At 33.1% G+C, this 23,974-nt stretch overlaps 1 protein-coding gene across 1 annotated transcript in view; it reads right to left on the bottom strand.

The window, feature by feature from the left end:
• LOC134367978 (cilia- and flagella-associated protein 47-like) overlaps positions 1–23,974 on the bottom strand; it is a 1,412,159-nt gene that overhangs the window by 1,348,769 nt on the left and 39,416 nt on the right. Inside the window, 4 exon segments of the mRNA XM_063084614.1 lie at positions 8,147–8,311; positions 11,918–12,003; positions 15,032–15,040; positions 16,395–16,533. Of these exon segments, the coding sequence (XP_062940684.1) occupies positions 8,147–8,311; positions 11,918–12,003; positions 15,032–15,040; positions 16,395–16,533 (399 nt within the window).

Below are 23,974 nucleotides of genomic sequence, written 5' to 3'. Positions count from 1 at the left end.
TGATATAATCCCATTGGTTATGGAGCTGGAACCAGCCCAAATGTCCATCATCAGATGAGTGGATACGGAAAATGTGGTACATCTACACAATGGAATACTACTCAGCTATAAAAACGAATGAAATACTGCCATTTGCAACAACATGGATGGACCTTGAGAGAATTATATTAAGTGAAACAAGTCAGGCACAGAAAGAGAAATACCACATGTTCTCACTTATTGGTGGGAGCTAAAAATTAATATATAAATTCACACACACACACACACACACACACACACACACACACACACACACACACAAACTGGGGGGGGGGGAGAAGATATAACAGCCACAATTATTTGAAGTTGATACGACAAGCAAACAGAAAGGACATTGTTGGGGGGGAGGGGGGGAGGAAGAAGGGAGGGAGGTTTTGGTGATGGGGAGCAATAATCAGCCAAAATGTATATCGACAAAATAAAATTAAAAAAAAAAAAAAAAAACCTTACAAATCTATAGGGAAATTATTATTTCTTTTAATAAATCTGATGCTGTTAAAATTATTTTGAGAAGAAAAAATCAAGGTGAGTAATTCCAGAGTTAGACAATGTTTTGAGACTCATCGGATTCTGGTTTTTGAAAGGGCTACTTGGAGGTTAGTTCTAGGTTTCAGACCTATTAAGAGTTTCTGAGGTCATGGAGAAGGGGGTTCCTTGTGCAACCTCAGACTACTGGCAACTCAATAATGCCCCTTTTTTTTGAGCTGAGGAGTTTCTTGTCTCTCACCTGAGATGTAAGTTATATAAAGGTATTACAGGAATGTTTAATTCTTAAGAGTTATGTTGGGAACCTAGGGAGAAAGGAAACCTACAGATTTGACTGCTTAGGCTCAGCCCCATACTGAAGGAAAAGTCAAATGGAAATGTTTATCTCCCTCTGGATTGTCCTGTCCATTTCATGTGTGTTTACGTGTTGAAAGGGACATAAAAGAGAAGCTCTGAAAGGAAATAGAGATGGTGGCTTTAGCTGGAATAGCCTTTGTGCTATTTCCCTTGAAACTAGAACGTGGTAGAAAATGAGAAAAAACCCCAGAAATACATAAAGAAACTTAGGTATTTTAACAAAAACATTTAGAATGCAGAGAATAATTGATATTTTCTATCATATTTTCAGAGATTTAAGAAGAGGCAATGAAACAATGAAACATTTTTTAAACCTACTAATTTCAAAATATTATGTTCTTTTTTTCACACAGAAAACTAAAGTGACTATACAATGGCATGCTAACAGACATAGCATAATGTAAAGTTAATGCAACACAGTGCTAAAGGAATATTGTTGAGAATGAGAACGCATAGCTCAATGAACTCTCTAATAAGCTTAAAAACTATAATATCTTCTTATCCTGCCTTTTCTACTGATAACACAGCTGGTTGTGGGTATTTTTATTTAGATTACCACAAATGTAAAACATAGCAGTGTCCTTGGGATTCTGATGCAAGTGATTTTATGAGAGGGCTCTCAGGAGGAATCTGTAGGTAAAGAAGGAAATCAGTATAGGGCAGCACAATAGCTAGGAAATGTTGTGGTTTTAGAAGTCTAGTTTTGACATAATTCCTCAGGGAGGTATGGGATGTGAATTCATCAGAGGCATTGTGAATGACTGGGCTACTTGAGATAGTAATGGTGGTAGGGTTTATCCACCCAGCCATCTTTACATGAGGCATCTTTAGCCAAGGGAAGTACTCTGCAGAATGGGGCAGGCATAACCTTTCAGGAGCCAACACCCACAATTGAGGGATAGAAAATTCTAGTAATAGGGATTTGGACAGGCCGAAACAGAATATACAAAAGATTGCAATCCTAATGTTGTTTTATAAGTAAGCCTAAGTAGAGAGAATAGCAGGCAAGTTACTATAACACTCTTTAAATAGAAAAGTAGTCTGGAAATGGCATATGATATTCTTATTTAGCTATGATAAATGAGTTATCAGGGTACTGAAGCAGATGCTTTAAGTTAATGGCAAATATCAGTATAGACTTCCTCAAGAAAAGAAAAAAAGAATACTGCATATTTTTCCAAGAACCTTCCTGCTGCTCTTTTGCTCTGGTCTTCTTTAAAAACCTGGCTGTCAATACCCTCATTTCCTGAAGCTCATCACAAGGAAAATTGCATATTTTTATGCAGCAAGGATTCTCATACTGAGTATTTTCTAATCTATGTCCACCCTGGGTGTCAGCCTAGCCAAATGTTGGGGCTATTTACATGAGAACTAAGAATAAGCTTATCCAAGGGGAGTGAGAGTATAGCTACAAAAATTAGATTCAAGAACTATGGTTCAGATTTGGAAGGGGTTGAACATGTACATAGAGATATCATTCTGGGTCACATATACTATTCCAGCCCAAGTCTTTTGGCCCCTGTGGCAGTCCAATGAAGGAAGAATAAAGGGAAAATAAAAAGTAAAAACTACTGTCTTAGTCTGTTAAAGCTGCTATAATACAATATCATAACCTGAGTGCTTATAAGCAACAAAAATTTATTTCTCACAGTTCTGGAGGCTGGGAAGTCCAAGATCAAGATACTGTCAGATTAATTGTCTGGTCAGGGCCCATTTTGTGGTTCATAAGTGGCACCTTCCTACTGTGCCCTCTCTTGGTAGAAAGGGGAAACCAAACTCCTTTGGGCCTCTTTTTATAGGGGCACTAATACCGTTCATGAGGGCTTCACACTCATGAGTTAATTACCTCACAAAGGCACCATTACTTAAGGCTATCATATTGGGGATTAGATTTCAACATATGAATTTTGGGGAGTACCAAAATTCAGACAATGGGAAGCACCTTACTAAAACTCTTGAAATCCTCAAGAGTATAAAGCAGTATTTCTCTGTGGCCGTTTTAACAGGGTTTAGCCAAAGTGGGGAGAAAGTATATGTGCTCCCATTTAAGGTGATATTGACGGAAATGGTTGCATCTATAATGCAAAGGAAATAAAAATGAACATCAAGGCATTGACCATGGGGTGGGACAGAAAGCTCAGATCGCAGCCAGATTATGGGAAGATAAAATGGCAGAGCAGAAATGTAATTAGTTACAGATGCATGCTGGAAGAAAATTACAGTTACTATGGGTTAGTCCAAAGAACAAGACCAAGAGCCTAACAAGTGTAATTGGAAGAAAAATTAAGTCAATTAGATACTCATATTCCTCAAGAGAATGGGAGAAAGTAAACAAGCTATTTTCTGTGCTGCTTATGACCCTGACTCTCCAAAGTTCTTGTGACTTGGAGGTGAGAAGTTATATGTAAAAGATTATTGGAATAATAATTTGCATACAAGTGGGATGCCATGTAAAGAGTTCAGGGAATGGTTTGGATCTAGTTAAAATGGGTCTAGTCTAGAAAGGGAGAAGAGAAAAACAGATTTTGAGTCAGAAAGCAGAATAGTACTGTTGAAAGTTGTCATATAGGAAGCCGATTTGGTATAATAACTTTGGTTATGCTTCTAAACAAGTGACTAGAACAATTTTGCATTATTTTAAGTGCACAGAAGAACAGAAATACCTCTTGTTCCCATGCTTTTAAAGAGAAATCTTAGAGGTAAACAAATGCTGCAATTTTAACATGGAAGGTAAGGTAAAAGTAACTACACAGTCAAATTCAGAATTCTCTAATACTGTAATAGTGGCATGCAAATCACATAAAACTTTAGTATAAAGTTTAGAAAAACTGATAAAAATAATAATAGCTACAAAAATTGTTTAAAGATACACAATACAGAAAGATATAAGTTGTGACTTCAGAAACATAAAATGTGGAATCGGTGAAGTAAAAATTTAGAATCTTTTTATATAGTAGAATTTAAGTTGCTATCAGCTTAAAATAACTTGTTATAGCTATAAGATGTTTTATGTAAGCACCATGACCACTACAAAGCACAAATCTAGAGTAGATACACAAAAGATAAAAAGTATGGAATAAAGCATACCACTGGAGAAAATCATCAAATCATAAAGTAAGACAGTAAAAGAGGAAAGAAAGAAAAATGTGTCTGCAAAGCAGCCAGAAATCAGTAAACAAAACTGCAGTAATCTGTCCTCACCTAGCAATAATTGCCTTGAAAGTAATTAGATTCCAATCAAATGACATAGAGTGATTGAATGAATAAGACAATAAGACTCAACAAAATGCTGTCAATAAGAGAATCATGTCACTTTTAAGGACACACATAAACTGGAAGTGAAAGTATGGAAAAAAAAATATTTCACACAAATGGAAACCAAAAGAGAGCAGGAATAGCTATGCTTATTGCAGATAAAGTAAACATTAACTCAAAAACTGTAAAATATGATAAAGAAGGTCAGTATACAGTGATAATAAGATCATTTCATCAAGATATAAAATTATAAGTATATATGCATGGAATATTGGAGCACCTGAGTACATAAAGCAAATATTGATAGATCTGAAGAGAGAGACAGACTGCATTGCAATAATATTAGGGGACTTAAATATCCCACTTTTAGAGCAGACAGATCATCCAGACAGAAAATCAGTAAGTAAACATTGGACTTGAACTACACTTTAGACCAAATGGACCTAACAGCCATATGCAAAACATTCCATGGAACAACAGTGAAATACACATTTTTTCAAATGCACATGGAACATTTGCCAAGATAGATCATATATTAGGCCACAAAACAAGTCTTAACAGATTTAAGAAGACTGAAATAATCTCAAATATCTTTGTGCGTAGCCTCATCAACTTGCTATCTTGCTAAGCTAATAGCAGAAATAAATGAAATAGGGACTGGGAAAATAATTAAAAAATACTAATGAAACTAAGAGTTGGTTTTAGGAAACAAGAATAAAATTGACAGACCTTTAGCAAGACTAAAGAGAAAGAGAGAGAGAGAGAGAAAGAGAGAGAGAGAGAGAATATTCAAAACAAATAAAGTCAAAAATGAAAGAAGAGACATTGCAACTTACGCTACATAAATGCCAATGGATCATAAGAGACTACTGTGAATAATTATATGCCAACAAATTGGGAAACCTATAAGAAATGAATAAATTCGTAGAAACATACAACCTACCAACACTGAATCATGAAGAAATAGAAAATTTGAACATTCCAATAATGAGTAAGGAGATTAAATCAGCAATAAAAAGTATCCCATCAAATAGAGAGGAAAAAAAAAAAAAAACAAAGAAACAAAAACCCAGGACCAGATGGCTTCACTGTTGAATTCTAACAAATATTTAGAGAAGTAATACCAATATTTCTCAAACACTTCCAAAAAATTGAACATGATGGGATACTTTGAAACTCATTTCATGAGGCCAGCATTACTCTGACACCAAATCCAGTCAAGGACACTGCAAGAAAAAATAAATAAATAAAAGTACAGGCCAATACCCTTCATGAACATAGATGCAAAAACCCTCAACAAAATGCTAGCAAACTAAATTCTACAGCACATTAAAAGAATCATACATCATGATAACCTGGGATTTATCTCTGAGATGCAAGCATGGTTCAGCATAAACAAATCAAAAATTGTGATATACCACAATAACAGAATGAAGGGTAAAAATCATAAGATCATTTTAATAGTTTCAGAAACAGCATTTGACAAAATTCAACATTCTTTCATGATTAAAAAAATCTGAACAAATTAGGCACTGAAGGAATGTACTTCAACACAATAAAGGCCATATATGTCAAGCCCATAACTAATATCATACCCAACAGTGAAAATTTGAAAGTTTTCCTCTTAGATCAGGGACAAGACAAGGCTGCTCACTCTTACCACTTCTATTCATCATAATACTGAAAGTCCTAGTCAGAAAGCACTTAGGCAAGAGAAAGAAATAAAAGGCACCTAGATCAGAAAGGAAGAAGTTAAATTGTCTCTGTTTCCAGATGACATGGTCTTATATATAGAAAACCCCAAAGACTCCACCAAAAAAAAAAAAAACCCAAAAACACCAAAAAAAAAAAAAAAAAACAAATAAAAAAAACTGTTAGACCTAATAAAAAACCTCAGTAAAGTTGTAGAATACAAAAATCAACATGCAAAACTGGTTGTTTTTCTATACACTAACAACAAACTATCCAAAAAAGAAATTAAGAAAATATTCCCACCTACAATAGCATCAAAAAGAATAACATTTAGAAATAAATTTAACCAAGGAGAGAAAGATCTGTACACTGGAAACTATAAGACATTATGAAAGAAATTAAATATGACACAAATAAATAAAAAGATATCTCATGTTCATGAATTGAAAGAATTAATATTTAAATATATTTGATTCCTGTACCAGCCAGCAAAAATAAAGAAATAAAATAAAATAAAATTGTAAATATCCATACTACTCAAAACAATCTACAGATTCAATGCAATCCCTATCAGAACTCCAATGTCATTCTTCACAAACATAGACAAAAAATCCTAAAATTTGTATGGAACCACAAAAGAACCTGAATAGCCACAGCAATCTTTAGAAAGAAGAACAAAGCTTGAGCTATTACACTAACAAAGCTGGAGGTATTATACTTTATGATTTCAAACTATATTAAAAAGTTACCATAATAGAAAAAGTATAGTCCTGGCATTAAAACAGACACAGAGACCAAAAGAGCTGAATAGAGATCCCAGAAATTAACCCACACTTAGACAGTCACCTAATCTTTAACAAGGACACCAAAACTGTACAATGGGGAAAGAAAACTCCCTTCAATAAATGGTGTTGGGAAAACTGGATATCCACATGCCAAAAAATATAACCCTTTTCTTAAGTCATATACAAAAATTAACTCTTAATGAATTAAAGACATAAATGTATGATCTGAGACCTTTAAACACCTGTAAGAAAACATAGAGGGGAAACTCATTGACATTGATGTTGGCAATGATTTTTTGGATTTGACACCAAAAGCACTGGAACAAAAGCAAAAATGAACAAGTGGGACTACATCAAATTAAAAATCTTCCACACATCAAAGGAAACAATAAACAGAGTGAAGAGACAACCTACAGGATGGAAGAAAATATCTCCAAATCATATATCTGATAAGTGGTAAATATCCAAAATGTGCAAGTAAGTGACACAACTGAATAGCAAAAAAACCCCAAATACTCCAATTAAAAAACAGGCAAAGACCTGAACAGATAGTTTTCTAAACATGACATACTGATGGCCGACAGGTATATGAAAAGATTCTTAACATCACTAATCATCTGAGAAATGCAAATCAAAACAGCAATGAGATAATACCTCACATTGGTTAGGACGGCTGTTATCAAAGTGTCAAGAGGTAACAAGTGTTGGTGAGGATGTAGACAAAAGGAAACCCTTGTACTCTTGGCACAAATGTAAGTTGGTAAAGCTATTATGAAAAACATTACAGAGGTTCTTCAAAATACTAAAAATAGAACCACCATACAATCTAGTAATGCCACTTTTGGGTATATATCCAAAGAAACTGAAATCAGTATCCAGAAAAGATATCCACATTCACATGATAGTTGCAGCATTACTCACAATAGCCAAATTATGGAAACAACGTAAGTGTCCATTGTCAGATGAATGGACAAAGAAACTATAGTATATGTATATACAATAGAATATTATGCTATCATAAAAATAAAATACTGCTGTTTTTGACAAGTGGTTGAACCTAGAGGACACAGTTTTATGTAAAATAAACCAGAGACAGAATAACAAATACTGTACGACTTCATTTGTGTGGAATCTAAAATGTTGAACTCATAGAAGCAAAGAGTAGGGCATTGTTTGTCAGAGGCTGGGGTTGGGGGAAATGGAGAGATGTTGGTCAAAATGTACAAATTTTCAGTTAAAAACTTAAGACATTCTGGGGATCTAATGTACAGCATGGGTGATGAAGGATGTGTTAATTATTTTGATTGTAGTAATCGTTACACAATGTGTTTGTATATCAAATCATCACATTGTATACCATGATTATATACAATCTTTATTTGTCAAATATTTTAAAATAAAATTACATTATTTGTAACTATTCAAGTAAAAAATAACATATAACAAATAATCTAAATTTTTGTACACATAATAGGATAATTTAATGTATGAACGACAAATTCAAATTATAACTGCAAATATAGAAGAAAAGCCTTACTTGGGCAGAGACGTATGGAAACATTATGCTCTTCACATGGTTACATAATCCCAGTCAGTACACTAAAATTGAATATGCCGTATATAAAAAGTTTGCCAGTATTACTAAGATCCAAAGTCCACTGCACGTCATGTTTTCAAATATTATGCAAGAAAAGATCCTGCTCACACACACAAAAAGAAGAAATGTTTAAAAATTATAGTATGCAATATAAAATTTAGTTGTATTACCATAGCAAGTTGATGGGCCTATGCACAAAATTAATGATGAAAAATGGTAATCATAAATAAAATGCTTTAAAAGTGATGTTAGGCAGACAAAGAGGTATGAAAACATGTTCATAGCCTATTAACAACAGTGAAAAATACACAAAGAACAGAGACTGAGGTAAAATAAAAATATCAATATATCTATGCCAGGATGCAGAGTAACAAGAACCGCCATTCACTGATGGCGAGAATGCAAAATGATACAGCCAGTTCGACAGAGAGCTGGGCAGTTTTTTAAAATGATAAACATGCACCTACCATATGCCTCTGCTTTTACCAAGTATTTCCTAAGTATTTCCTTAAGTGAATTGAAAGTTTATGTTTACACAAAAACCTGTATGTGAATGTTTACAATAGCTTTGTTCATAATAACCAAACATTGGGGAAACATGAATACCCCCAGTGCCTCTAAGTACTTCAACAATATTTGTATGAGGGGGGTTTTCAAAAAGTTCATGGAAAGATTCATATTGCCTTTCAATTACATTTCTCTATGAACTTTTTAAAGTACCCTCATATTTCCTAACTATAACATAGTTAACTTACACATTCTAAAGAAAACAACATCATTTGATACAGAAGGTGGTCACAGAATCATATCAGCCAATTGAACGCCTCATTTTTGTCATCCTAAAATGTGAACAAGTTATAATACTTCTAAAATACAATCCATCTGCTATACCCTATAATTCTGAGAATACAACTGATATAGTTATCTATAGAGAAAGTTTTTTTTCCTTTTTTTCCTTTTTTTCCTTTTTTTAATTGGTTATGAATACTCATGAGATACAAAGCTGATTGTCACCCCTCGTGCTCATGTTGTGAGGGCCAGATTCATACTGGTAGCATACCCATTACTACAAATTGCATTTGTACCCAGTGTCCTCCACCCAATTATCCCCAACCTCCCTCTCCTTTCCCCTTTCCCCCCCAACTCCACTTTGTAGCCCAAGGAATGTTCTCTCCCTCTGCAAGTCCAACGCCCTCTTTCTTTCTCTCTTAGCTCCCACATATGAGTGAGTACACACAATATTTATTCCTCTGTGCTTTGCTTATTTCACCCAATAAGTTTCTCCAGGCTCATCCATGTTGCTGCAAATGGGAGAATTTCAATCTTCTTTATGATTAGCTTTTTAGTATGTTTATTATTGTGTCAATTTTCATATTTTTATCAAAATGATAAACATACATAGCTTACACAAAAAGTTCAGAAGAAGCTTATAAAAAAGCATTTGTCCCACTCAACTCCTCCTCGTCAACAGTTCTCCTTCCAGAAACAACTGATTTTAGCCAATTCTGAGTTTGGTGTTTTTCTAGAATAACCTTATTCTAAATGTGATGATATAGCTTATGTTACTTTTTCTATTGCTGGCATAACAAATTACCACAAACTTAGTGACATGAAAAAACAAATTCATTATATTACATTCCTGTAGGCTAGAAGTTCAATTTGTATCATTTGACTAAGATTGAGGTGCTGGCAGAAACTATATGTTTCTTCCTGAAGGCTTTACAGAAAAGTCCCTTTCCTTGCCTTTCCCAGTTTCTAGAGGTCAACCACAATCCTTGGCTAGTGGCCTCTTACTGTGTCTTCAAAGCCAGCAACATAGCATCTCTCTGACCCTCCTTTTGTCGTCACATCTTCTTCTTACAACAGGCAGGAAAATTCTCTGCTTTTAAACACTCATGTAATTAGACTGGGACCACCCAGAGAATCAAAGATAATCTCTCCTTCTCAGGATCCTTAACTGTAATTACATCAGCAAAGTAGTTTTTGTTATATAAAGTAAGGTTTTTACAAATTCTGGTGATTAGGACTTAAGCGTCTTTGGGGTCCATTACTCTGCCTGCCACATGGCTATTTCACGATTTATCACCATCAGATATTGTCTCTTGACTGCCCACTAGGAAAAATGAGGATTTAACTCATTTTCATTACCTCCACTTCTCTTTTCACCTTCCATTTTTTTTTTTTTTTTTTTGTCTTTTTTTTTTGTGACTGGTAAAGGGATCGCAACCCTTGGCTTGGTGTCATCCACACCGCACTCAGCCAGTGAGCACACCGGCCATCCCTATATAGGATCTGAACCCGCGGTGGGAGTGCCGCTGCTGCTCTCCCAAGCACCACGCTCTCCTGAGTGCGCCACGGGGCCAGCCCTCACCTTCCATTAATTTCTGAATAGTTATATTACTTTAATTCTCCCATTAGTCACTTAGTAATTTTAAGCAATATATTTATATCTCTTGTTCTTTTTCCATCTACTTTAGACAATCCCTTTACTTACCCACTATGTAAAATGAGTTTCACTGCTCTTTCTTCCATCATTCCAAAAGCCTTTTGTCAACTTAACCTTCGTATACACATCATACATATCATACACATGTCACTTTATAAACAATAAGTATGATAACCTTTTAATTCTGCTCCATAAACATATTGTCTTCTATGTATTACATATCTTATTATGACTGTGCACATGTCATTCATGGAAAATGCAAGTAGTTTATTAGAGTCACATTTTCCTCACTATAGGGCCAATGTGACAACTCTGCCACTCAAGACAGAAGTCTAAATCTTTTCTTATATCAATTGAATAAAATTTCTATGGTATAAAATAATCTCTCACTTTTGAAGGTATTTTTTAAACCTGAAATTCAATTCAATTCAGTTCAATAAAGTTTCCTTTCTAGCCCCATATACAAGGTTTTTTGCATCCTTGAAGATCTATCGTCTAAAGTCTTATTGACTTTTTATGCTTTGAAGAGTCATATTTTAATTTCAAAAGAGATACTTTATGGATCTCTAGCCAAAATTTCATATAGCACTCTGCTACTTTTTTTATGGGTGCAATGTTAAATATTTTTTCGTATAATTTTTCTTCACTGGTATAGAGGTTCAAAATTGCAGAAATAGAAATACATAAGTACAAAAAGGGAGTATAAATACACATCTCTACAATGAATGCATGGCTTCTTTATTATGCATGTCTCTCTTTTTTCCATCTAGATTGATTCCTAATTAGAAGAGAGGCAGAGATATCCATTAAGAAAAAAAGAGTAGATTAATATAAAAGTTACTTTATTATATACCTGAATTTTTTCACTTTTTATTACTGCTTCTCACCACATTTTCTTACACGTATGTAACATATTTACATTAATCTAAATCAAGGTTTCCATTTGTATAAGGTGAATGAGATAATTTAAATATATTCAAAATATTTTGAATATTCTTATTAAATATATGCATAAATGTGTATTTATAAAATGAATAGCTTTATATGTTTGTATACTTTGATAATTACTTCTGAGAAATTATACACATATATATATTCTCTAAAAATATCAGTATTCTTTCACCAAATAGCATAGATGTTTGGGGAAAAATTAATCATAAGGAATAGTTCAAACCAACCATGCTTCAGAAAAACCAACTTATAAACTAATAACCATAATTACAAAAACAGGTGTAAACTGTACCATTTCTCTATACATACCTGAGTTTTGGTGACCTTGCCTTTAGGATTCATCTCACATAAAGGAATTTCAAACACAAATTCAGTACTGGACAATTTCACTGGTGCTTGCAATACGATGATAGGAAAGTAAATACACTAGTAAAATATTAATAGATACAAGCTCATAGGCACTTCTTAGTATATGAGTACTTTTCAACATGAAACAATAGGAAAATAAGATTTGTTTTTATTTTTATATTCACAACTAGAAAATTAAATTAAACTTTAAAAAATTTCTAAAATATGTTGGTTTATCAACAGAAATTAGAGGTAAAAGGTACCATTTTCACAAAAAAGGCAATAAGTAAAGAAATAATCAGATAATATTAAGACTTCTTGATAGTTTAAATTGGTCTAAATAATATTTTGTCATAAAAAAAAAAAGTCAGAAAGATGTCCTGGGAAATGCAACAAAAATGAGGAGAAGACAACAAGAAAGAATACATAAGATAATTCAAATACATAACAAGATCTATCAGGTGCAAAATCCAACCAATAGTAATCTGAAAAAGAGAAATATAAAAAGTGGTAGTGGAAAAGAAATTTTCAAGGAAATAATTTATGAAAACTGTATAGAGCTAAAAGACATGAGCTTCCAGTTTGAAAGGCCCACAAAAACTTAGGAGAATGTAAAGATGAAAGATTCACACCAAAGTCATCAGTATGAAATAATGGAACAACAGGCAAAAAGAAAAGTTTCTAAAAGCTTTCAAAGGGGAAACATAGATCACATATAATAGATGCAGAAGAAGAACAGCATCAGACTTCCAAATGTAAGAACAGAAGATAGAAGATAGTAATACTTTCAAAATTTTGAGGGAAAATTATTTCAATCTAGATTTCTATTCTCAACCAAACTATCATATCATACAAGTGCAGGAGGAAAAACAGTATTTTCAGACAATATTTTCAGACACAGAAAATCTCAAAAAATTAACTTCCTTGTACAATTTCTTAGGAAGCTCCTGGAAGATATCTACCAAAACAATGAAGTAAACCAAAAAATAGGAATCCTCACAATTGTAGTGAAGGGAAGACTCACAAAACTTCAGCTACAGAAAGCATCTAGTTCATAACTGTGCAGGAGTTTGATGTGCTCCAGAAAGATTGTTTCAAGAAAATAAATAGACATGACATATTATCCGACAGGCTAGAATATGTGGAATATTGTCCTGACAAGCATGTTATAGAGCTTTGTGGCACTGGAGGACTTAGCCAAATATTCAAAGACAATGAAGCAATTATCTCCCCCAAAAAACATTAAGTTGAAAGAAAGGAAATATAATAACTACACATGATATACTTGGCTCAGCAATGAACAGTATAATGTCATAGTAGTTAAAACTCTGAATGAAAAGGTAATTGAAATTTAAGGTATTATTAATTTTAAATTTAAGGTAAATTGAATTTAAGGTAAATTTAAATTTAAGGTACATTGAAATGGAGCAGTGGGTTAATAGTTGCATGTGAAGGAAAAGGCTTGTCATTAAATAGTGTTTTCATTAGATAAAAAATTAGGAAAGTTTTTGCCTCTGTGGTTCAGGATAAGCTGTGAGGAGGAGAAGGATAATGGATTGCAAAGTCATAAACCTTGTTCATGCTATTTTAATTTTAGAATGAATGCATGTTATTTGGAAGTAAAAAGATACCAGCAGGCTTGTGAATCATCCCCTCCTACTGTGGTAATTAATGGCAGAGGGAATGACCAGATCTCCTTGTAAACATAGAAATGGTATCGACCAGTGGACTTATGCAAAGAAGTGCCTTGACATTAATATCTGTCTACATGGCCTATCAAGAATAGCTGGGATTTATGAATTTATGGGGCATGGCTGATAGGAAAGTGGGACTTTATCATGCAGTCATTTCTTATCTATGTTCTATTCAGAGTACAAAAAATGGAGAGCACTAAACAAAATTGGTATTCTTTGAGAACAAGTTTTCTACAAATGTCATTCAAAACTAATGTGCAGCATGAGGACTACTGTTAATAATATTGTATCACATACTAGAAATTCCCTAAGAGAGTAGATGTTAGATACTTTTGCCACCAAAAACCAAGGGTAACTATGGCTGATGATGCTTGACTACAAAATCATTTTACTCTGTATAGTATATCAAAACATCATGCTGTACACCTTAAATATATATAATAATAACATTTTTAAAAATTAATTTTTTAATTCAAAATCAAAAGGAATCCTAAGGAGAAAGGAAAGGACAATTTGGAAGCTGTGTCTGACAGATTTCAGCTTCCCTAGGAAGAAATGCTACAAATCTGCCTGATTTTACTTGTATCATTTGAATCATTAGTAAACTTTGGTGTTGATAAGTTACATAATACAATTAAGTCTGTTTGACATTTCAGCCCTTTGTGGAGTACAAAAATATTTGTTGAAAATTAACTAGACATGTAAAATCTTGGACAAAATTTAAACCATTAAAAATAGAAAGAAAAAGGAAACCCAGAACCACATATTTATCAACCCTCTGTAAGAGGAAGACACTCTAATTTTTAAAGAAAAGTAAGGCCTCACTGTGGAAAAAGATAGGTAAAAAATTAATAAAGAAATTTATTGAAAAATGAATAAAACTAAAGGCATAGACCAAATCTTGTAAAGCATTCACATTAAATATGAAAAAATTATCACAAAGAGCTCACTCAAATCTGTCAGACAAATACAAAAACCTCAGTGATAAAGGCAAAGTATGTGAACAAATAATTGACATAAAATGTAGAATTAATCACAAAGATTAGAAATGTTTATCATTATAAGCAAGCAAAAAAGTAAAAATTGAAATGATTCTTTTTTTTTTTTTTTTTTTTTTTTATTTGTGACCAGCCACACCGCGCTCAGCCAGTGAGCGCGCTGGCCATCCCTATATAGGATCCGAACCCGCAGCTCCCAAGCGCTGCACTCTCCCCGAGTGCACCACGGGGCCGGCCTGAAATGATTACTTTTAATTACACAAAAGGATATCCAATTTCTTCAGTCCAACACTGGTAAGAGTTTATAGTAGGGAGGGTGTAAACCATACAACCCTTAATAAAAGTCCTCTGACAAAATGCATCAAGAGATTTCAGCTGTGTACACTTTAAAACTAATGCAATGAATTCTGAGAATCTTTCTTTCAAAAAAATCCTAAATAGGCAATAAATATTACATGCCTAAAATGTTTACTACTCTAATATTTATATTAACAAGAAAATAAAAAATAAACACCTAAATACTTATGATGATGTTTAAGTAACCCAGAAGAGATACTTAATGGATAAAATATTCTGTAATAGCTACCAGTGTTAATTTATATAATTAATAAGGGACTATAACATTCAAGTAAAATCTTCTATTAAGAGTAAACAGAGGTGGTTTCAACTTAGCATAAGCAGTATATTCCAAGTATATTAATAAATAAATTAATAAAAACAATGCATAGAACAAAAAAATGAGTAAGATCTCAAAATATTAAAAACAGTATGCTCTAAGTATTAGAATTCCACACAACTTTTTTTGTTTCTACATTTTCCAATTTTCCTTAATGATGCAATATTAATTTTTAATCTTCAAATAATTAAATTTTATTTTACTTTTCACAAAAGATAAACACTTAATTCAGAAAACAAAATCAGACAATGATTGATTTCTTTTCCAGAAAAAGATATTTTAAAATAAGGGAAAAACTTTGACTTCATGCAGCCTCCATACCAGCTGTGGAACTCTTAATTCTAGATTTTAAATGAGAGTGAAGTAAATTTTTATCATTCACATGCTGCTTTAGTAAGACTTCTCTTACTAGCTGCCAAGTAATATTATTAACTGATATGATACTTGTCACTATTTTATAATTAATGACAGTTTATCTTGGTATCAAAACTATAAAACCAAAATATAGACTTCTTGACTTTCCATGAAAAATACATAGGCATATATAATGAAAATCAAAACCAAAGTTGGTCAAGAGAATAGTTTGCAGAGTACATCAATTTTATCCTTGAATATATGGAGAAAGTGAATAGATATTCAACAAATAATTCAAATTTTTAATGTACTTAATTTTCTTCTAATGCATGTAGTCCTATTGAAACCCATCCCTTTAAAATAAAAAAATTCTTAAATAAAATTGTAATTGTTTCATTTTATTTTCAGTGCATTTTATTTTAATAATTTATATTATCATTTTAAAACTACCCCCAAAGTAAATAAAGTGCTATGTTGAGCTGTTTTTAATTCTATCATATTTTTAGCAAGATTCACTTACCTGAGAATATATCTGTGAAAATTCAATCTCACAGACTCACAATATAAGTGATACACAAAGAAATCATATCATAATTTTACTTTCTAATATTTCTATTTTTGAAAAATAAATATATCCTGATTTTTAAAAAAAAACTTTGAGACGGTTATGTGTAAATCTTTGGCTTACACGAATTAGCTGTTTCAATATTACATACCAGTAGCTTGAACATGACAGGGTTAGATAAGTGGTGTTGTCTTAGGAAACGAAGAAGAACCTGACAAATATTCAGCATAGAGTTCTGAAGCCTTGAAGGAATTAATCTCAACTTCAATGATAAAGTCATATGCTGACACCTGACAGACAAAAATTGCATTATACTTGTCACTTCTTTTGCTCAGAAAAATATATAATACTATTGATTTAACAAATCAGCAGTTTAAAAAAAGTTTTCAAAATAAAATTATCTTGTGACATTGAAATAACATTTTTTCAAAACAAGACTTTATTTTTCATGAATTCAGGAACAATTCTAAACAACAAAAAGTAAATAAATTTAAAAAATAAGTCCTATTCTTTCAAAGTAAACCAAAGACACTAAGCTATAAAACTTCAGCAAGAAACTGGAGGAGAAAATGGAGGAGAAAAGGCTTTGTGATACTTGGTTAGTCAAAGATTTCTTAAATGCATTAGCAAAAAATCATCTCTATATAAAAACCACTGAATCAAAATTACAAACATCCGTTCTGTTAAAGACATTGTTAAGGAAATAAAATTATAAGCCCAAAACACATTTCTCACATAAAAAAAGCCAACTTGTACCCAAAATAAATAAAGAACACTCAGAGATCAATTAAAAAATGAGCAAACTAATGAAAAAGTAGGTAAAACATTTAAAAAGACACTTCAGAAAAAAAGATAAACAAATGACACATTAGCCCATAAAAAGATGCTTAACATCACTAGACATTAGGGAAATGCAAATTGATACCACATCATATCTACCACAACTGCTTAAAAAAAAATAAGCAATACCAACCAAGTGCTGGTAGAAATGTGAACATCTAATATATTTATACATTCCTGATGGGAATGCAAAATTTTTACAGCCACTTTGGAAAACAGTTTTCCAGTTCTTTATAAAGTTAAATATATATTTAACATAAGGCCTATCTCTCCCAAACTTAGATATTCACCCAAGGGAAATGAAAATTTATTCATACAAAAATCTGTACGCAAACGTTTATAGTGGTCTTATTTATAACTGCCGAAAACTAAAAACAATCCAAACACTCTCCAAATGATGAATGAATAAAAATCTTTGGTAAACCTGTATGATAGAATACTCCTCAAAGATAAAAAATATGAACCACTATTACACATAGTAATATGGAGAAGCCTCAAATGCATATGGTAAGTGGGAGATGTCAGACTGAAAAAGCAACATACCTTATGATTTCATTTATATGGAACTCTGGAAAAGGCAAAATTACAGGGACAAAATCTGATCAGTGTTTGTCATGGGCTGGAGTAGGGGGAAACGTTGATGATAAATACACAGAAGAAAAATTAAGAGACAGTGATGAAAATGTTCTCTATATTGATTTTGGTATTTGTTACAAAGCTGTATGAATTTTACTGTACATAATTATTTTAGAAAAATGAAATTTTAAAAAGTTGAAGCAAATTTTTAGTTCTGTTTTTAATATACCTGGCTTCAAAACCAAATATGAACTGACAATAACTGCACCTAGTCAGGTGAGTGACAGAAGAATGAACCCTAAAAACTATACAAAATCTTTGCAATTATATAGTGCTAGCCCCTCATTTTTAAATAAAAAATCTGTGGCCTAGCCTTTGGAAAAATACAAAATATTTGCATCAAGGACAAGAAAAACAGTCAATCTTGAAGAAAAACATCAAAATAAAAGAAGATGATGATATCGGCCAGATAAAATACAGGTAGCTCTAAATGCCCATCCCTCCACAAAAAAATCATCAAAAACAAGCAAAGCTGTTAGAACAGTGTTGTCAGCACTCTGGAAACTAGTCAAAGGTTTATAGTAATGCAGTGAACCCTGAATCAAGAGAAAGACAACTTAAAAACAGTAGAAAAGCTTTGTGGCACTTTTACTTGCCCTTGCTTTACCTCCTCCCCAACTCAGTGATGGTCTTAAAGATGACAGCCTGCATTTCCAGTGTAGAATCCTGGTATGTGGTTTGGATGGAGAACAGCAGACCTTATTCACAAATTATAGTGTTTGTCTGTTTTAACTTGTCTGGCGTTACCTGAAGGACTAACACAAGGTGCTTGTTTTTGCTTTGCCTAACTTGGAACTCACTCAGGGCAGAAAACCAGTGGGTGTCGCTAAAAAACTGTAAGATAATCAAAAATCCTGAATCTACCTGGGGAAAAAAATACTGAGATCGAGACATGCAAGCACAACCTGAAGCCTGGAAAGAAAAGTGAGGGAAAGAGTTTCAGTGTGCAGTTACTGCATTCAGAAGTGCCCATGTGTACTAGGAAATTTAGAAAGCCATGAGCCTGCTCAGGGTAGGACGTGTGCTCATAAAATACCTGAAAATGTTCTAAGCCTTTACATCTATCTGACACTAGGCTAAGCGCAAGCAGGAAGTAAAGGATAAGACAGAGTTGTAAAGAGCCTGGCTAACTGCTAAAGGAATGCCTTGGCACAGAGTCAATCCACAAAGACTAGGATAGGTATTGTGTTTGATTCTTTTAGTTCCTTCTGTGGAAGTAAATCTACATAAAAACACTAGCTGAACATCAACTAAAAGCATAGACATTTCAGTGACCACATACAACAAAGAATACATTCTTTGCCAAAAAGAGTTTTGAAAAGTAACTAAACATGTAGATGACTGCAGCCTTCAATAATCAAGAAAAATAAACCCAGGGAAAGGAGGATAATCTGATTTCCAGACTTACCACACTATAATATTCAAATGCCCAGGTTTCAACAACAATAACAAAAATACAGTTTACATGGTTCATTTAAAGGAAAAAATAAATCAACAGAAACCATCTCTGAGGAAGCCCAGGCATAGGAATTACTAGACAAAGGCCAAATATGCTCATAGACCTATAAGAAACCATAGAAAAGAACAAAAGAAAATCAGGTAAATAATGCATGCACAAAATGAGAGTATCAAAAAAGAAATGGAAATTATAAAATCAATGAAACCAAGGTTGGTTCTTTGAGCAGATCCAAAAATTGACAAACTTTCAGCTAGTTTGACAGAGAAAAAAAAGAATACATGAATAACTAACATCAGAAATGAGAGGATAAACATTACTACCAACCATATAGAAAAGGGAGGATTCAAAAGAGAATACTATGAATAATTGTACCTTAATAAATTAGATAACCTCTATAAAATTGACAAATGCCTTAAAAAGACACAAATTACAAAAACTGACTCAAGAAGAAATATAAAATATAAATAGACCTTTAGCAATCTACTGGGTGAGAGCATTTTGATGGTGATGGCACTGAATCTATAAATTGCTTGTAGTAGCATAAATTTTTAACAATATTAAGTCTTCCAGTCCATGGACACAGGATGTCTTTCCATTTATTTATGTCTTTATTAATTTGTTTTACCTCCTTGGTTAAGCTTATGTCAAAGGATTTTATTTGTTTTTGGGTTATTGGAAGTGAGATTGTTTCTTAATTTGCTTTTTGGATGATTTGCTATTAGTAAATAGAAATGAAACATATTTCAAAAGTTAATTTTATATCCTGAAACTTTATGGAATTTGCTTAATAGTACTAACAGCTTTGGGTAGAGTCTTTAATATTTTCTACATACAGGATCATGTCATCTGAAAACAGAGCCAATTTTACTTCTTCCTTTCTGATTTAGGTTCCTTTTGTTTCTTCTTCTTGTCTAATAGTTCTGGTTATGACTTTCAGTACTATGTTGAAAAAAAAAAAAGGTAAGAATGGGTATACTTGACTTGTTCCTGACCTTAGATAAAATGCTTTTAAATTTTCACCATTAACTATGATATTAGTAGTGGGCTGATCAGAGATGGCCTTTAGTGTGTTGAGAAGCATTCCTTCTGTATCTACTTTGTTAAGCATTTTTATTATGAAATAATATTGACTTTTGTCAAATGCTTTTTCTGAATCTATTGAGATGATCATGTGATTTTTTTTATCTTTCATTATGTTAATGTGGTGCATTGGATTTATTGATTTGCATATGTTGAACCATCCTTGCATCTGAGTGATAAATCATACACTTTGGTCAAGGGGGTTTTGCCAATAATTACTTTAAATATAAATGTATTAAACTTTCCATTCAAAAGACATAGATTTACTGAACGGATTAATGGATCCTAAAGATAGCACGCATATGTGTGTGCATATGAACACATACTGCTAGAACTAACAAATGACTTCAGAAAATTTGCATAATGTAAAGTTAACACAGAAAAATCAGTTACATTTCTATACATTATCAACAAACAATTTTCCCCCAAAATTAAGATAACAGTTCATTTACAATAACATCAAAAAAAATAAAATAAAATACTTAAGAATAAGCTTAACCAAGATGGTGAAAGATTGTGCACTGTAAACCATAAGACATAGATGAAAGAAATTTTAAAATACTCAAATAAATAAAATGGCATCCCATGTTCATAAATTAGAAAACAATGTTGTTTAAGATGTCCATACCCAAAGTGATCTACAGATACAACACAATCCCTATCAAAAACCTATTGGCACTTTTTGCAGAAATAGGAATGTCATCTGCTATTGATTGAATTTTGTCACCTAAAGTCCCGTGTATTCCAAACAATTCCCACTGTGACAGTGCTACAGTGTGGGAAATCCTATTATGGTAATTGAAAGGAGGGACTTTTGGGAGGTGATTAGCTTGTGAGGACCATTCTCTAGAGAATGGGTTAATCTACTGATGGTTTAATGGTGATCATGGGTGTAAATCTGATGGCTTTAAAAGGAGAGCCAGTGAGAAGGTTAGTTTCCCTCTGTCTTGCTTCTGCCATTTTCACCATGTGTTACCCTGCATCACTGTGTGGACACTACCCACAAGGCACTTATCAAATGTGCTTCCTGGACTTTGGACTTCCAAGGCTCCCAAACTATAAGCAATAAATATTGTTTCTTTATAAGTTACCCAGTTTCAGGTATTTTTGTTACAAGCAACAGGAATGGACTAGTACAGAAAATTGGTATCAGAGAAGTGGGGTGTTGCTTGTAACAAATATGTGAAAATGTGGAAGCAGCTTTGGAACTGAGTGTTAGGCAGGGGCTAGAGGAATTATGAGGAGCAGGATAGAAAAAGCCTAGATTCTGGCGTGAGTTTAAAAGACAGGAGACCAGGGAAAGTTTGGAATGTTTTAGAGGCAGTTAAATAGTGGTGATCAGAATGCTGAAAGAAATACGGACAGTAAAGGCCATACTGAGGAGATCTCAGATGTAAATGAGAAGGAACTTATTGGAAACTGGGGCAAAAATCACCCTTGCTATAAACTTGCAAGGAACTTGGCTGTATTCTGTTCATGCCCAAAGATTTTATGGAATGTGGAACTTCAAGATGCTGACTCAGGGTATTTGGTGAGAGAAATTTCTAAGCGGCAAAACATTCATGGAGCCACATGGTTACTTACAACAGCCTATGCTGAGTTATGGCAGAAAAGGCACTAAAAGCCAGAATTTATAATTCAAGAGAAAGCAGAGGGCAAAAAATTGGGAAACTTTCAGCCTGGCCACAAGAAGAGTGAAAAGGTATCTTTGGAAGAGGAAAGCCAGAGTGTAGCCCAGCAACCATTTGATAAGGAGATTAGTAGAGAAGAAAGGGATTATCAAGAGAATGAACAAAAAGTCTTTTCTTCATTAATTACCCAGTTTCAGGTATTTCTGTAATAAGCAAAAGAAATGGACTAATACATCATCCTAAAATTAAGATTGAATCTTAGAAGACCCCACATAGCCATACTTTGGAAAAAGTAGAGCAAAGTTGAAGGAATCACACTCTCTGGCTTTAAAACATATTACAAAGCTACAGTAATAAAAACAGTGTGGCAGTGTCATAGGGACAGACAAATAGACAAGTAAAATAGAATAGAGAGACCAGAAATAAACCCTCACATATATGGTCATATAATTTTTGACAAGGGTGCCATGACAAGTCAATAAGGACAGTCTTTTCAACAAGTCATGTTGGAAAAGCTGTATATTCATGTAGCAAAGAATGAACTGGACCCTTATCTTACACCACATACAAAAATCAAAAGGGTTTAAAGACCTAAATGTAAGACCTAAAACTATAAAACTCCTAGAAGAAAACACAGGAGGAAAGCTTCATGACAGGCTGTGTAATGATTTCTTGGACATGACACCAAAAGCACAGGCAATAAATAAAACAGTGGAACTACACTACACTAAAAACTTTTGTGTGTCTATACAGATAATCAACAGAGTGAATAGACAACTTATAAAATGGGAGTAAATGCTTGCATATTATATTCTAAGTGATAATATCCAGAACATATAAAGAATTCCTACCACTTAATAACAAAAAATCACTCCACCCAATTAAAAATAGGTAAAAGACTTGAATATACATTTCTTTTCTCCAAAGATGATCTACAAATGGCCAAGAGGCACATGAAAAGATACTCCATATCACTAACCAGAGCAAAATGAAAGTCAAATTCACAATGCAGTATTGTCTCCTACCCATAAGGATAGCAACTGTTAAAAAGAAAAAAACAAAACAAAAGAAAAAAAACACAGAAAATAGGAAGTGTTGGTGAGATGTGGAGAAACTGGAACCCTGTGTACTGTTGCTGGAATTGTAAAATGGTGCAACTACTATGAAAAAAACAGTGTAGAGGGTCTTCAAAAACTTAAAAATAGAAATACCATATGATTCAGCCATCTCACTTCAGAGTATATATCCAAAAAGATTTGAAAGGAGTGTATCAAATAGACATTTGCATATCCATCATCATAGCAGTACTATTCAAAATAGCAAAAAGATGGAATCCACCCAAATGTCCATCAATGGATGAATGGATAAACAAATGTAGTATGTACATGCAAAAGAGTATTATTCAGCCTTAAAAATGAAGGAAATCCTGCCAGATGTTACAACATGGATGATCCTTGAGGACATTATGCTAAATTAAATAAACCAGTCACACAAAAAACTAATACTATATAATTCCATTTAGATGAGGTACCTAAAGTAGTCAAATTCACTGAAACAGAATGTAGAATGGTGGTTACCAGGGGCTGAAGATACATGGGATATGGTGAGTTTTTTAAGTTATTATTAGTGCGGAGTTTCAGTTTTGCAGGATAAAAAAAGTTCTGGAGATCTGTCTTACAACAATGTGAACATACTCAACACTACTGAACTTTAAACTTAAAAATGGTTAAGATGGCAAATTTTGTGTTATGTGTTTTTTTACCACAATAAAAATGAAAATCCAAAACATTCACATTTTGCTAAATGAAAGAATCCAGACACAAACTGTCACATATTGTATAATTCCATTTATATGAAATATCCAGAAAAGATAAATTCACAGACAAAGTGCAAATTGGTGATTGCCAAAGGCTAGGGGAAAGGTGGTGGCAAGAGATTGCTTAATTGCTTAAGGTAACCAGTTTTACTTTGAAATGATGAAAATATTTTAAAACAAGGCGGAAGGGTGGTATCACCATATTGTGAATGCACTACATGCCACTGAATTATTTACTTATATAAACTTCACCAGAAATCTGAGAACCT

This window comes from Cynocephalus volans, chromosome X, assembly GCF_027409185.1.
Source record: "Cynocephalus volans isolate mCynVol1 chromosome X, mCynVol1.pri, whole genome shotgun sequence".
NCBI lineage: Eukaryota > Metazoa > Chordata > Mammalia > Dermoptera > Cynocephalidae > Cynocephalus > Cynocephalus volans.
This window is presented reverse-complemented; position numbering and strand designations above follow the sequence as displayed.